Source organism: Micropterus salmoides, unplaced genomic scaffold (assembly GCF_014851395.1).
Source record: "Micropterus salmoides isolate LMB-PRFRI ecotype aquatic unplaced genomic scaffold, ASM1485139v1 Ms_hic_scaffold_8, whole genome shotgun sequence".
Taxonomy (NCBI): Eukaryota; Metazoa; Chordata; class Actinopteri; order Centrarchiformes; family Centrarchidae; genus Micropterus; species Micropterus salmoides.
The window spans coordinates 26,390,611-26,404,435 of NW_024044570.1; the positions used below are offsets into that span (position 1 = coordinate 26,390,611).

Genomic DNA, 13,825 nt, shown 5'->3' on the forward strand with positions numbered 1-13,825 from the left:
CTGTAATGGAGGATTTAAGCCTTCGATATGAGACTGACTGATTTATAGAAATTATTAAGCAATTACTACTAACTGATCACAGGAATAATTGGGTTATTATTAAACCCATAACGTTACCCAGGGAGCCCGGAGACCCTGGAAGAACTGAATTTCTGGTGGTGCCCCCAAATGAGAGAGATATGAATTTATGAATTAATATTTCTGAATAATTAATAATCAGAATTTTTATTTAACCGTCAAGTAGGTATGCTACAAGTGGCATTAGTCTGCAACAATCTTCTCATATTAATATTAACAAATTCTACACAATTACTTAACGTAGTTTGTAGTATACCCATGTGACTAGCACATCTAAAGGCAAATAAGCACAGTTACCTTATCTTCAAATGTAGAAGGACAAACTATTTTTACTTTATTTTTACTTTTCCCTGTATTTCATGTTGTGTGCAAATGTTAAAATTGTTCCTGCATGTGCAGAAAGTCATCTGGAAAGTGAAAGCAGTCCCAGGTTTACAGACGAAACAAAACCTGACATGGCCCTGACACTGGTATAGCAATTATGTGTCATTTATTTCACTGACTTTGATCAAGTTTAAGTCTTGTCTTATCTTGCAGTTTAAGTCATAAAGTCCAGCAGCAGGTCTAATGTATTGCAGTTGATGCCAAACACAAGCCTGATGCAAAGTCCACCCCACCCCAACTCAGACTGATAAATAATTGTACAAATTTTCAAATTATTATTATTTTGATTGCTTGATATTTTAGTAATTGTTTTGATTTTACATTTGATCCTGATTTCTTTTTTAATTATTATTATTATTATTATTTTTTTCCAATCAATTCATTATTTTCTTAATTTATTGTCTATTAATATATACACACACACATGTTTACGTTATTATATATTTTAACGTTTATATATATTTTTTTTTTTTTTTAACACAAACGCTTACTGTTTTATTTATTTGTTTTATTTTAATTTTTTATTTATTTTATTTTTTAACACAAACACATATTCGCTTTAATTACTTTACGCTTTAATTACTTGTTTAATGAAATGTATGGGGTTGATTGTTCTTATGTAGTTTGTATGAGGCTTTGGCAATATTGTTACACAATTTGAATTGAATTGAATTGAGAGAGAGAGAGAGATGGCATAAACAATAATATTAATAACTGAACATGTGTTAAAGATTAAATGTAAGAGGAATCAATTGTCTGCCATTACAGCACCCACCGGAATGACTCAAATTTACCAACGTCATTTGGCTACCAGCCTGCTATTTCCTTATTGCCTTATAAAGGCATGAACACATCTGTAATCTTAGCCTTTCCCTTCCTGTGTTATTCTCGTAAAGTTTCACTTTAGGCCAGAACATTGGTCACACTGTTCTTTCTTCTCTCCTTCTCTCATGTGGTATTGTGCTACGGCCTGGACTACTTCCTGAATCTCGTGAGAGATTTTTGTATAATTGTATCCTGACTTCGGTTTTTGTTTCTGCTTCAGACTCTCCCTCTTCGTAGAGTTTTTCTTGCCAGTCCTCCAGCCTCAGTGTCTCATCTGTGTGTTTCCACTACCTGCCCTGCTCTCACTACATGTCCATTTCCCGGAGGCGAATTTGCGAATCCTATTGGTGAAGGATCTTGTATTGGGGAGAAATAGACTACGGTAGGCCTATGTTATCTAACTATGTATTTAATTTAAACATGATAGTGGGATTTGTGAGGCTGTAATGCTTATTGACAAGAAAACCAAACAGCAAGATGAATAAAAAAATTAATACTTAATACGCAGTCATAGTAAAGTATATTTTAAAATGGTAATATTGTTGTGTTACACGTTGTTACAAAAGGCACACATTTCTACGTCCATCCTTGCAGTACCTACAGGTGCATCTCAAAAATTTACTCTGGGCATTAATCAAACTCTGCCTCCGGGTTTCAAATATGAATTGCAGTTACAAAAATCAGTTTTTTTTCTAATCCTTTCAGATGCACTTGTAATTGTTTTCCTCCTTTGCCATACTTGCCAAAGGTAAAAGGGGTGTCACGGAGGGTTGAAGTGGCATTAGTCTGCATCAGTCTTCTCATATTAATATTCACAAATTCTACACATAACAATTATTTAATGTAGATTGTATTAGTGACCACACAATGTGAATAGCACATCTAAAGGCAAAAAAGCACAGTTACCTTATCTCCAAACATAGAAGGACAAACAATTTTTTACATTTCTGTATATTTTGCTTTTCCCTGTATTTCATGTTGTGTGCAAATGTTAAAATTGTTCCTTCAGGGGCAAAAAGTCATCTGGAAAGTGAAGGCAGTCCCAGGTTTACAGACGAAACAAAACCTGACATGGCCCTGACACTGGTATAGCAATTATGTGTCATTTATTTCACTGACTTTGATCAAGTTTAAGTCTTGTCTTATCTTGCAGTTTAAGTCATAAAGTCCAGCAGCAGGTCTAATGTATTGCAGCTGATGCCAAACACAAGCCTGATGCAAAGTCCACCCCACCCTCTATGTTCTAGTCCAAGCATGACATGAAACCACAGCCTGGGGACTTGATTGAGATCTTCCGGGGCCCCTATCAGCACTGGGCTGTGTATATTGGCAATGACTTCGTTGTTCACTTGGGATTGACAACATTCTGTGAGTCCCCCCCACACACAACTCCATGGACTGCTACTGCCAAATCCTGAACAAAAACAGCCTTTAATAATGGCCCACATTCACTGTCTTTCAGACCAAAATATCAGCTAAGATTGTTTGGTTTAAATTATTCATAATTAATACACCACTCAGAATTGTTGTATTTAGCACATAATCCCGGACATATTATGTCTGTTTCTCTCTCTTTCATTCCTCTTTATTCACAGTTGATGTCGCGGGTGCAGACACCAGCATTATGATGTCTGTCCTGACTGAAAAAGCCATGGTGAAGAAAGAGAAACTGCAGGACGTGGTGGGCGACAACAAGTGGAAAATCAACAACAGCCTGGACGAGAAGTACGAGCCCTGCCCAGTCCAGTTTATTGTGAAGGAGGCCTGTGCACGTGTGGGCAAGGAGCTGCCGTATTCCATCTTCACGGGGAACTGTGAGCACTTTGCAAATGAGCTACGCTATGGAAAAAAAGAGTCCCGGCAGGTCAGTGAACCCAGTCTTTCAGATGCAGGACTCTCTTGAGGCTGGGGTGAAAAACATGAGGGTTCACCAATGTTAAGGGTATAATCAGAGGAGTCTGAGTTAAGATAAGTTAGAGCTTATTGATCCCACCCGGGGGAAAATTACTTTCGTTACAGCAGCTCCAGATAAAACAAAACAGATCATGAAACAGACATACACATGTGATTGATATGAGTTTAGTTTATTTGCTAAAAACAAGCATGGCATACCACAAAATATTGTGCAAGTAGTTTTGGTCATCCAATGAGCTTTAAGCATACTAGGCGACCATCCAAAAACTGACATGTAGTTGATGAGAGGCCAAGTAGGTCAGATTTATCTGCCTAGCGCTGACTGTCCAAAGAAGTCCTATCCAATTGACCCTTCACACCCCCCTGTTGCACTGTTGCAAACTGTCGGACCTGTCGGACTTTTATCACAAATGTCTTCAATGAACAACAAAAACAAAGGAATTTGCCTTGCTGTTCCAATACATTTGGTGGGGACTGTATAATGAGTATAATAAGAAGTAAATTTTTAGTATAAAAAACACAATGCATTTATATACAGTATATACATACATATATATACCTGCGATGGACTGGCGACCTGTCCAGGGTGTACCCCCCCTTTCGCGCAATGTCAGCTGTGATAGGCTCCAGGCCCCCACGACCCTGCACACGTGATAAGTGGTTGACGATGTATGGATGATGGATGGATGGACATACATATATATATTAGGGAGCCACTCAAAAATAAAGTTTCTAATTTTCATCTTCGCACCCCCAAATGTGTTAATAATGTGACAAAAACTAAGTTGACAAGATTTGGATGTATTCTAATACTATTTACTGGTAGCTCGACACTGACAACGTTTTACAGTATGCAACATTTCCCTTCCTTTAATATCACGAGTTAGAATAATGCAAAAATCCTCTAAAAGAAGACCAATAGCTGCTAACAGTTACTTCAGAAGTTAATAATCAACAGTTAAGTATCCATAAGTATCCAGATAATGACTGTATTGCAGCTTTAGCAACAGCTTCATGTGTTTACTTGTAGGGTAGCTGTCCAGCTCATAGAGTAGCAGCAGATCATTGTGCATATTGATGTGTCCTTGGCCAAGATAATGAACCCCAAATTGGTCCTGTTGGCTGTACCATCAGTTTATGAATGTGTGTGAATGAGTTTCTGATTCTGTCGTACAGACTACATAACTTTCAGCGCCGACTGATCACCGTTCAGACTACACAACTTGCTGTCTTGTGGGAGTTTTGAAGTTGTTGTGGCATTCACATTACGTGACTGATAGTAGAAAGGGGGTCACACACTACAGGAGCTGACAACAGCTGTGTCACCCGATGGCTGGTCTCCAAACCACGTTTTGTCAAGAAAACACGTGAAATGTGACATGACGCAACACTATATGCAAAGCAGCTGTTTAGATAGCAATTATAATTGCATTGCGCTCCAAGAAATAGAAATGACAGCTGAAGAAGTGGCTGTCTCGTAAAGTGACCTCACTTAAAGTGACCTTCTTTACTGTACCAGAAAATGACTGGTAGCTGGTGCTAAAAATGAGAATAATTAAGTATAACTTGACACACAGATGCGGCTGGCATGGTGGTGCGGTGGTTAGCACTGTCGCTTCACAACAAGAAGGTTGTTGAACTTCGGTCGTCCCAGGCCTTTCTTTGTGGAGTTTGCATGGTCTCCCCGTGTCTGTGTGGTTCTGTTCATGTTCTCCTGCTTCCTCCCATAGTCCAAAGACACGCATAGGTTAATTGGTGATTCTTAATTGCCCTTATTTGTGAACGTGTCTGAATTGTTTGTCTATGTGTGTTAGCCCTGTGATGAGCTAGCAACCTGTCCAGGGTTCACACAGTGACAGCCGGGATTGGCTCTAGCCCCACCCACAACCCTGCATAGAGTTAACTATACAGTGGATTACGGCTGCTATAGTGCTAACCCAAAAATATTATTCTGATTACATGGTATTTAAACTATGGTATTTAAAATAATAACACATATCAGATAAAAAAAAACATTTACAAGAACAGTTAAATGATAACAATACTTACTCAAGGATTAATTTACTTTGGTAGAGAAATTTTGAATCAAATAACATTTTAGTACGATACGTGTACATACGAAAACATTTGAGCCCATTGAGCTACCAGTAAATATTAATATATCTGAATGAAACTTTCCACAGTTACTATGCGCCATAAAAAGAACAGAATGGGGGTGGGACTTGGAAAATATTTTTAATAAATTTGGACATTAGATTGAGTGGCACCCTAATATCTATATATATATATATATATATATATATATAAACAATAATAGTAATAATAATAGTAAAAGCATGCATTAAAAACATGCATAAAAGATTAAACACTTGTAAAGGCAGGCTTATGGCAATATAATGTATATTGAACCTGCTTCCATCTCAGACATGCATAGATGTCGTCCATCTGAAACTGTTCAAGTGGTAAGCGTGGTTTGGCCTTAAAGGTTCAGTGTGTAATATTTCTGAGGATCTATTGATATAAATGCAATATAAGGTCTATAACTATGTTTTCAGTGGTGTATAAAGACCTGACATAATAAACTGTTATGTTTTTATTACCTTAGAATGAACCATTTCTATCTACATAACCGCGGTTCCCCCTTACATGGAGGTCGCCATGTTGCGCCGCCATGTTTCCACAGTAGCTGAAAATGGACAAACGGCGCTACAGATCACGTTTAATCATCATGTTGTTCTTCTTCTTACAGTCTAGTTATCAGAGTAGTTATCTGGTTTATTAGAAGTAAGATGAGAAGTGAAATTTGGACAAATGGAAGACACATTATTTAGCACAAGCCGATGGAGCATGAATCTTCTTCGTCAAAGAAGCAAAAACATGGTGAAGCCAGACGGAGTCGGGACAGATGCATTGCAGACAGATGACGGCAGAAATCAAGAATATAACTGTTGTGGATTTTCCCAGATGGTAGGCTCTGATGTAGGACAAATGTTTTCAAAGCTGTTGGTATGTTCCAATTTCTCCGTGTTTGGTCCAACAATGTTGCATTAACATGACTCTGTTCCGTTGTTGCCTTTTTTGCTGACAATATAGGCAACTATCTAAAAACTAAAATGTAGTTGCCAAGAGGCTGAGTAGGAAAGACTTATCTAAACAGTTTCACAGGTAGCCTACTATACAAGCGTCCAACAGCAATAATGTCCATAAAATGCAATAGTCTGCGTAGACAGCAGTCCGCAAAAATTAAGCTATCCACACCCCCATCCCAAGTGGTGAACAGGTGATATCCCAAATTGCTACCAGCACCACGTGATTCAACAACCAGAAGCAACCAAAAAGCCGTGTTCAAGAACCCCACACCTCATTCCTGACTCCTACACATAGCCCACATTTGAAGGTTGTTACTTTGTTACAATTTTATGGTATTTATTCCCCATCTGAGATCTTCTGGAGCCTGTCTCATAGAGAATTAACAGTTGTTCAAATAATTTTCATATGTGTGGATTACTGAATTTGTCTGAAAAAAAACCTAAATAAATGTTAGAGGTAGCTTACTAAATATGTCTGATACACACACTTAACATGTTTAATGTATATTTATAACAGTGTAAAAGCACATCTACAGTTGGTTGGTCAGATTTATTGCAGAGATTTACAGGTGCATCCCATACAATTAGAATGTCGTGTTCATTTTGTTCTATACATATTTAGTAAACAAAGTGAAATATTTCGGGCAAGATTTAATCTTGATGATTATGGCTTACAGCTCACGGAAATTAAAAATCCATATCTCAAAATATTAGAATATTAGAATAAAAAAGATATAATACAGAAATGTCGACATTCAGAAAAGTTGAACAGTTCTGAAAAAGGTTAATTCACTCAGTACTTAGTCCAGTCCCCTTTACACGAATTACTGCATCAATGCAACATGGCATGGAGGCAATCAACCTGTGGCACTGCTGAGGTTTTATGGAAGCCCAGGTTCCTTTGAAAGTGGTCTATCTTGTCGGTCTAGTGTCTCAGATCTCCAGGCAGAGACATTTAGGTGAATCATGTTTTCTGACAGTTATTTCAGAGGTGTGTCAAGCAGGCTACAGACTCTATCAATGTTGTTCAAAATCTTTTATAGTAAAAGCTCAGTTCAACTCTGAATACAGCACTGCTATGAAAGTATTTATTTATTTATATTTATATATTTTACAAAGCACCATAATCTGGCAGCGGACCAGATAATATTGATGGCGGGCAGTTTTGGCGAGGGTCCATAATCACAGAGAGAATGAGTGTGTTTCCCTTGTCAATGTTTGTATAAACTTTATTTAATGTGTGGTTTATAATGGACTGTGGTGCAGAAACAGTGACAATGTTAAAAACTCGTAACTTGGCTTACATTTTTCATGTTGTCTGTCAGTGGCCAAGTCACAATAACATATGGTTTTACTGAATAATTAAGTAAATATAATTTCTTAATAAATATACCTAAAGAAACCTCATTTCTTGACTGGCCACTCTCTGCTGTCTCAGAAGAGACATTTTTTTGTGCTGTGTCAGCCACCGTAGCTGTCCTACGCTCTTTGAAAGGTAGGGGGCAGTGGTAGAATGGACAGATGGTTGCAATTCACAACCCTCACTACTAGATGCCACTAAATCTTACACACATACAGCAAGGTGCAGGCCAGAGTGAGTTTCAAAGCTTGTCAAGATTATCAATGAATTAATTGAAGCAGGCTTGGTAAAAGTTAGGTCAGTTACAATGGATTTCAATAGTGAACTGTTTTCATGGTGAGAATCAATTCATCTAACCCCATTGACAACATCATCTATGGATCGGCCATCCATGTTCTAACATGTGAGTGAAATATTTCCCAGAATTGTGGGTACTTTGAATGGAATTTTGAATGTCAAGATGACTCTGCTTATCATACCTCTGCTTACTAACTACAAGATGTACATTTCCCTCTGCAGGCGCGTAATGCTGTAGCAGTAGCTGTAGGCACGGCTGTGTCTCCAGTAGTGGTTCTGGGTATGGTGTTTGCACCCAGAACCACAATGGTGATTCTGGGTATTATCACACTGGCAGCTGTGGCAAGAGATCGGTTTGGAAGCGGCAAAAAAGAAAACAAAAGGAACACACAGTGATGGAAGGCACACGTCGTCTTCACAGGGGCTTGATTAACAGATCACCATGAAAGCTTAAGGGTGCTAATAATAATAATAATAATAATAATAATAATAATAATAATAATAATGCATTACATTCATATAGCGCTTTATTATTGAAACTCAAAGCGCTTCACAGTGAAGTAGGGGGGTCTTACCTCAGCCACCACCAATGTGTAGCACCCACCTGGGTGATGCACTGCAGCCATTTAGCGCCGGAATGCTCACCACACATCAGCTTGAGGCAGAGAAGGAGAGAAACATTGAGCCAAGTACTAGGGGGGATGATTAGATGGCCAGATGGTAAAAGCCAGGTTGGGAATTTTGCCATGACACCGGGGAACCCCCTACTCTTTGCAACAAGTGCCATGGGATCATTAATGACCACAGTGAGTCCGGATCTCAGTTTAACGTCTCATCCGAAGGACGGCATCTCCTACAGCACAGTGTCCCCATCAATGCACTGGGGCATTGGGATTTTATTATTAAGACCAGAGGGAAGACTGCCCCCTACTGGCCCACCAACACCTCTTCCAGCAGCAACTTAGTTTTCCCAGTAGGTCACCCATCCAGGTGCTGGCCAAGCCCAAAAGCTGCTTAGCTTTGGTCATTCAGCAGTAGCAGGGTTTACATTGGTATGGCTGCTAATCTGATCATGCACAGAAAACACTTTTTTATTACATGCAAACACCATAGACTGTATATAAAAGGGCAAACACCTGTGATTTAGACATAAGTTTGGCTAATTTCTGTCTTTCCTGCTCAAATTAACTGCCGTCTCTCCCTTATGCCACCTTTATAATGTGAGGCTTTTGTTTGAAATCATGGCCCTATATTTTTCAGACTTTTTAAAATTTCTATAGACAGCATGTAAAAGCACAACAAACAGTTTCCACAAATTAAGGTGCCAAGATGAAAGTGAAGTAATGAAGTTTAAATGTTTTAACATGGAGTTTTTGAAGATAACTATAGATTTTTATTGGATTGTGATGAATGTGAGGTTCACAAGGTTGGGGGATCTTTTCTGTATAAAAAAAATGTTTGCTGGTAGCTGCAAATGAAAAAATATTCCTACTCAAATCAAAGCTAAACAGTTCTGAAGTCTAAGTAGTGATTCTTGTTAGCCAATATATTAATAAGCTTTCCACACGTATATTTTGCATAATCAAAATAAGCTAATATGATGATATTCTGCTTGCATCTCTCAGAAAAGCCATGTAATGTATTGTAATGTGCACTGACCTACCATTTATGAATTGTGGGTCATTGGCTGAAAGGAGACATGGACGGAACCAATTAAACACTCCTGCTTTCTTGCTTGCTCCCGTTTTCTTATATTTTATATCTGAGTTCTCTATTATCTGGAATTTACAAGGTTTTGTCTTAAATTTAGTGTTTTGAATAAAGAAGAATTTGTGTGATTATAGATTGTAGTCTTTTTTTCTGCAACGCGGTGTCGCTCTCACACAGGATCCTAGTACTTGACCTCAGACTAGTTTCAGTTTTGAATTCATTAAATCTTGGTTTTAGCTGCTTACTTACTTCCCTTAGTCACTTTTGAGAAGCAGCATACTGTATTATTACTGTATTAAACACTATTTGTTTTGTTCTCATTCTCCTTCCTCTTTCTTCTTTTTTAGCTTTGCTGCTTGGATCCCTATTTGTTTTGTTCTCATTTTTCTTCCTCTTCTTTCTTTTTCACCGCTAAAAGTGTTTGGGAAGCAAAAACTGCTGCACGAACACCCACTACTCAGGCAAAAACATGGCACTCGTAGATCTCATGGTGCTATAACAATTGATGCATCTATTCGATGCTCGGCCGAGGCCAGTCCTGGGATATTCTTCCACTAGGGGGCACTACACTTTCAAAAAGTTTATACCTCGTAATTCGCTGGATGGATTCGTACAAAATCCAGTTTGTAAGATCTAAGGTCACTACTCAGTTGATGCATAAAATTTGGAAATGATTGCTCAAAGTGGTCATGGCTTATTACAACAAATGTAAATTTCTAGACATTTCTCATTCCAAACTTCAATAAATCTAAGAAAATCCCCATACATCCTAGAGCTGAAATTTTTCAGCACATCCACTTGCCTCACTGCAACCTATGGTCAATTCAGAAGTCAGTCACGCTATATTTTTCAGAATATGCTAATTTTATTAACTCTATATCTCCACAAATTTTTCTTCAAATGCTACCAAAATCCACACAGACATTCTGTAGATGGCCCATATCAAGTGTTGCAAAGGGTTTTTATATCGGTCAAACAGTGAGTCTGCACTAATATTCAGTATCTTACTTAACTTACAGTATGCACAACATTTTCTTTTTACTCAGTGTTTGATCAAACACCACCAAAATAATACAACACACCCAAAACCAGCAGAATAATTCTCATTTTTTTTCTGAATTTTCCACCAGCATTTTGACAGTGGTAAGCGTTTTAAGTTTAAACTGACAAAAATATCCAGGTCTGGCACATGTGACATTACTACCTCAACTTGTGAGGTATGTGGAAAGAACCTCTCACCAGTAGCTTATTCAGTAAGTCACCTTGAGCATTTAACAAACATTAACAGCAGCAATTTCTCTTCAGTGCCCAATACAATAGAGGTGAATAGATGATCCACTAAATTATTACTATTTTCATTGTTGTATTTTCTCCTAATGAGTCCACATTGACCTCTGTTGAAATTTTCACCTCCTGTATGTGGCAGAGGCAGACATCTCAGAGATGGATACCCGGCCAGTTCAGTACAGTAAAAGTGTTGAATGTGAAAAGTAAACACAACACATTTTGGTTCCTTGCCAGGAAACCTTTTGTGCGCCACCAAATATGCAGTTTCATCAGCATAAAGCTCTAAATTAATAAATATAATAATAATAATAAATGAGAACAAACTTGTGCCAGGTCATTGATAAAGATCGAGAAAAGTAAGTTGCCTAAAGTTGAGCCTTGAGGAACACCTTTATCAACAATTAAATAATCTGACTGGAATCCTTGGTAAACAACACAATGACGTCTATTATGCAAATAGGAATTAAACCAGAGCACAGCATGTTTATTCAAACCAATAGAGTAAAGCTTATCCAGTAGAGGGTAATGGTCAACCATATCAAAGGCCTTTGAGAGATCAATGAAAGCAGCACCAATTAAATGACCATTATCAAAACCCGAGAAGACATCATTTGTAAATTTTAAGAGAGCAGTTGAAATAGAAAAATTTGATCTGAAGCCAGATTGATGTGGAGATAAAATGTTATAATTATGTACTCAGTGAGTTGATTAAAATGAATTTCTCTAATATTTTAGCAACTGCGCAAATGATAGAGATCAGGCTATAATATTCACATTCGATTGGTCTCCACCTTTGAAAAGAGGTGTCACTCTTGCACCTTTCCAAATTTGTGGCTCAGTACAGGTAGTTAATGATAGATTAAAAAGATCCATAATCATCAAAAGAGGAACATCAATATGTGAGCTGCAATTTTGATAAACTTGGCTTCCAGATCATCTGGTCCTGCACTGTGTTTTAATTTAAGGTCATGTAATACATTAAAGACATCAGTAGGCATGATCTTTTTAATCTGTTCTCCTTGATGTGATCCACCTGTTTTATGTTCCCGCCCTGCTCGTTTGCCTCACTACTAAATGTCTGTGTTCTGTTCAGTCTGTGTTGGATCATTGTGGTTTGTCGCATGTAGTCTGTGTTTGCTCTGCGTTTGGGTCCTCAACCTTGCTCACACACTGCAAAATCGTAACAACATTTTAGTTGGCCATTAATATTGCCTTTCTTTATTAGCCTATTTCAAAGCAATATCAGTACCCCGTAGAATGTTGTTGTCAGTGAAAACTAAATGTTATAGTGTCCCTGTTAATGCTCTCGTATATCCTTCATTCATTGACCAGATGGATATTGAAGATATTTTAGGAGAGAGAGAGAGAGAGCGAGAGAAGCAGGAAATTGGCAGTGCAGCTGATTCTGAGGTCAGTAGTTGTCTAGGCACCAAGGCAAAGCCTAAACTACATCATTTCATGATATTTACTATATTCTGTAGATGTTGCCTAAATGGCTATTTTTACATGAGCATATACACACAGGAAAATATAATAAAATAAAAGCAATCATACATACATGTATCCATACATATAGTAATCATTACTCCAAATTTTTTAATCCTTCCACCATCAGGTTATTAAATTCAGACAGTAGCCACCTTAAATAGGATCCTTATCAACAGCTTACGTATGTATGTTTGTATGCACGCCAAACTATAGAGCAAAATCACACTCTGATTGAACCAATCTACAGTGCGGTAACAGTAATTAGTGTAATTAGATAGCACCTACAATTTATCTAAGAGAAAAGAGGAATTAGATATTGTAGTATCCAATACTTATGCATTTGACTCATAACAGTTCAAAATATCACTGTAGCAGCAAGACAGAGGGTCAGTGACCTTCTACGGGGAGAGCAGTGATTGGTGGTTATGTAGGAACTGAACCCTTCTATAGAATTTGACCTCTAACCCCTTGGTTTTGTTACCTCAAGATAGTACTGTACCTTTCTATGGGTTTGACCTTTTACTTTGCAGACTCAAACCCTTCTATGGTACCTAAACAAATACCTAAACATATCCTATATAAGCTATGTTTGATGAACAGAGAGAATGAGTGGCCATCGGGCTGGGTCACTCTCCAAGCTGCTGCAGAGCTTGTAATTGATGCTGAACTCCTTGATTTAATAAACTTTTATGATCAAGAACAGTGTCAAGCGGGTTTCCTCTCAACACATCATCGCAGCATTATTGTTCGGACACCACAATATGGTATTACGTTATCACACATTTACATGAGTAGCTGGGCAGCATTTAAGGCACAGCTTACAAAAGAACTCAATCCGGCCTAAGTGAATTCCCTCATGAAGCATTGATGTGTCTAAACACATGGGCGTCGGAGCCATTGTATGTGGTGAGACAAGACCCACCCACTTTTTAAGACTAATGAAATTGGACCCACTCACTTTTACTTCACCTTTCAGAGTATCATCAATCACATCCATTCCACTTGAGGAATGCACTAATAAATTAAACTCCATTCTATAGCCGTCACTTTCACGCTGCTGCTTCTTCAAATCCATATCACTTAGCTCATTTAGTGTCCATATAAGTTCCTCCACTCCATTTCTTGTTTTCACTGCTCGCACCTGCTGCACTGCTGCGACACAGCGAGGTACACAAAGCATTTTAATATACCTGCTTCTCAGGTGTGTCTTTGTGCTCACATACTATCCTAAAAAGCCGCTTTTTAAGTGAATGTTCATCATTTGTTCACCTGGGGCCATATGACATAAAGTTCCTATCTTAAGTCTTAAGTTAAGATAGGAAGAGTCTAAGATAGGGTTTTTCTCAATTTGCTATTACAAAAGCAAATCCTAACTACTACTACACTATTACTT

General features: G+C 38.0%; 1 protein-coding gene across 4 annotated transcripts; it reads left to right on the forward strand.

Annotated features, from left to right (window-relative positions):
* Nucleotides 1-483: 483 nt before the first annotated feature.
* LOC119894307 (phospholipase A and acyltransferase 3-like) lies at nt 484-9,221 on the forward strand. 4 transcript variants are annotated; one of them, XM_038706986.1, is made up of 5 exons: nt 1,359-1,669; nt 2,297-2,373; nt 2,535-2,655; nt 2,883-3,151; nt 8,170-9,221. In XM_038706986.1, the coding sequence occupies exons 2-5, from the start codon at nt 2,359-2,361 to the stop codon at nt 8,341-8,343; spliced, it is 579 nt and encodes a 192-aa protein (XP_038562914.1). In that variant the 5' UTR covers nt 1,359-1,669; nt 2,297-2,358; the 3' UTR covers nt 8,344-9,221. The 4 variants fall into 4 exon arrangements, with proteins under 4 accessions (XP_038562915.1, XP_038562914.1, XP_038562916.1 ...); XM_038706988.1 differs by having other exon boundaries at nt 2,541-2,655; XM_038706987.1 differs by lacking the exons at nt 1,359-1,669; nt 2,297-2,373 and adding an exon at nt 484-548.
* The last annotated feature ends 4,604 nt before the right edge of the window (nt 9,222-13,825 follow it).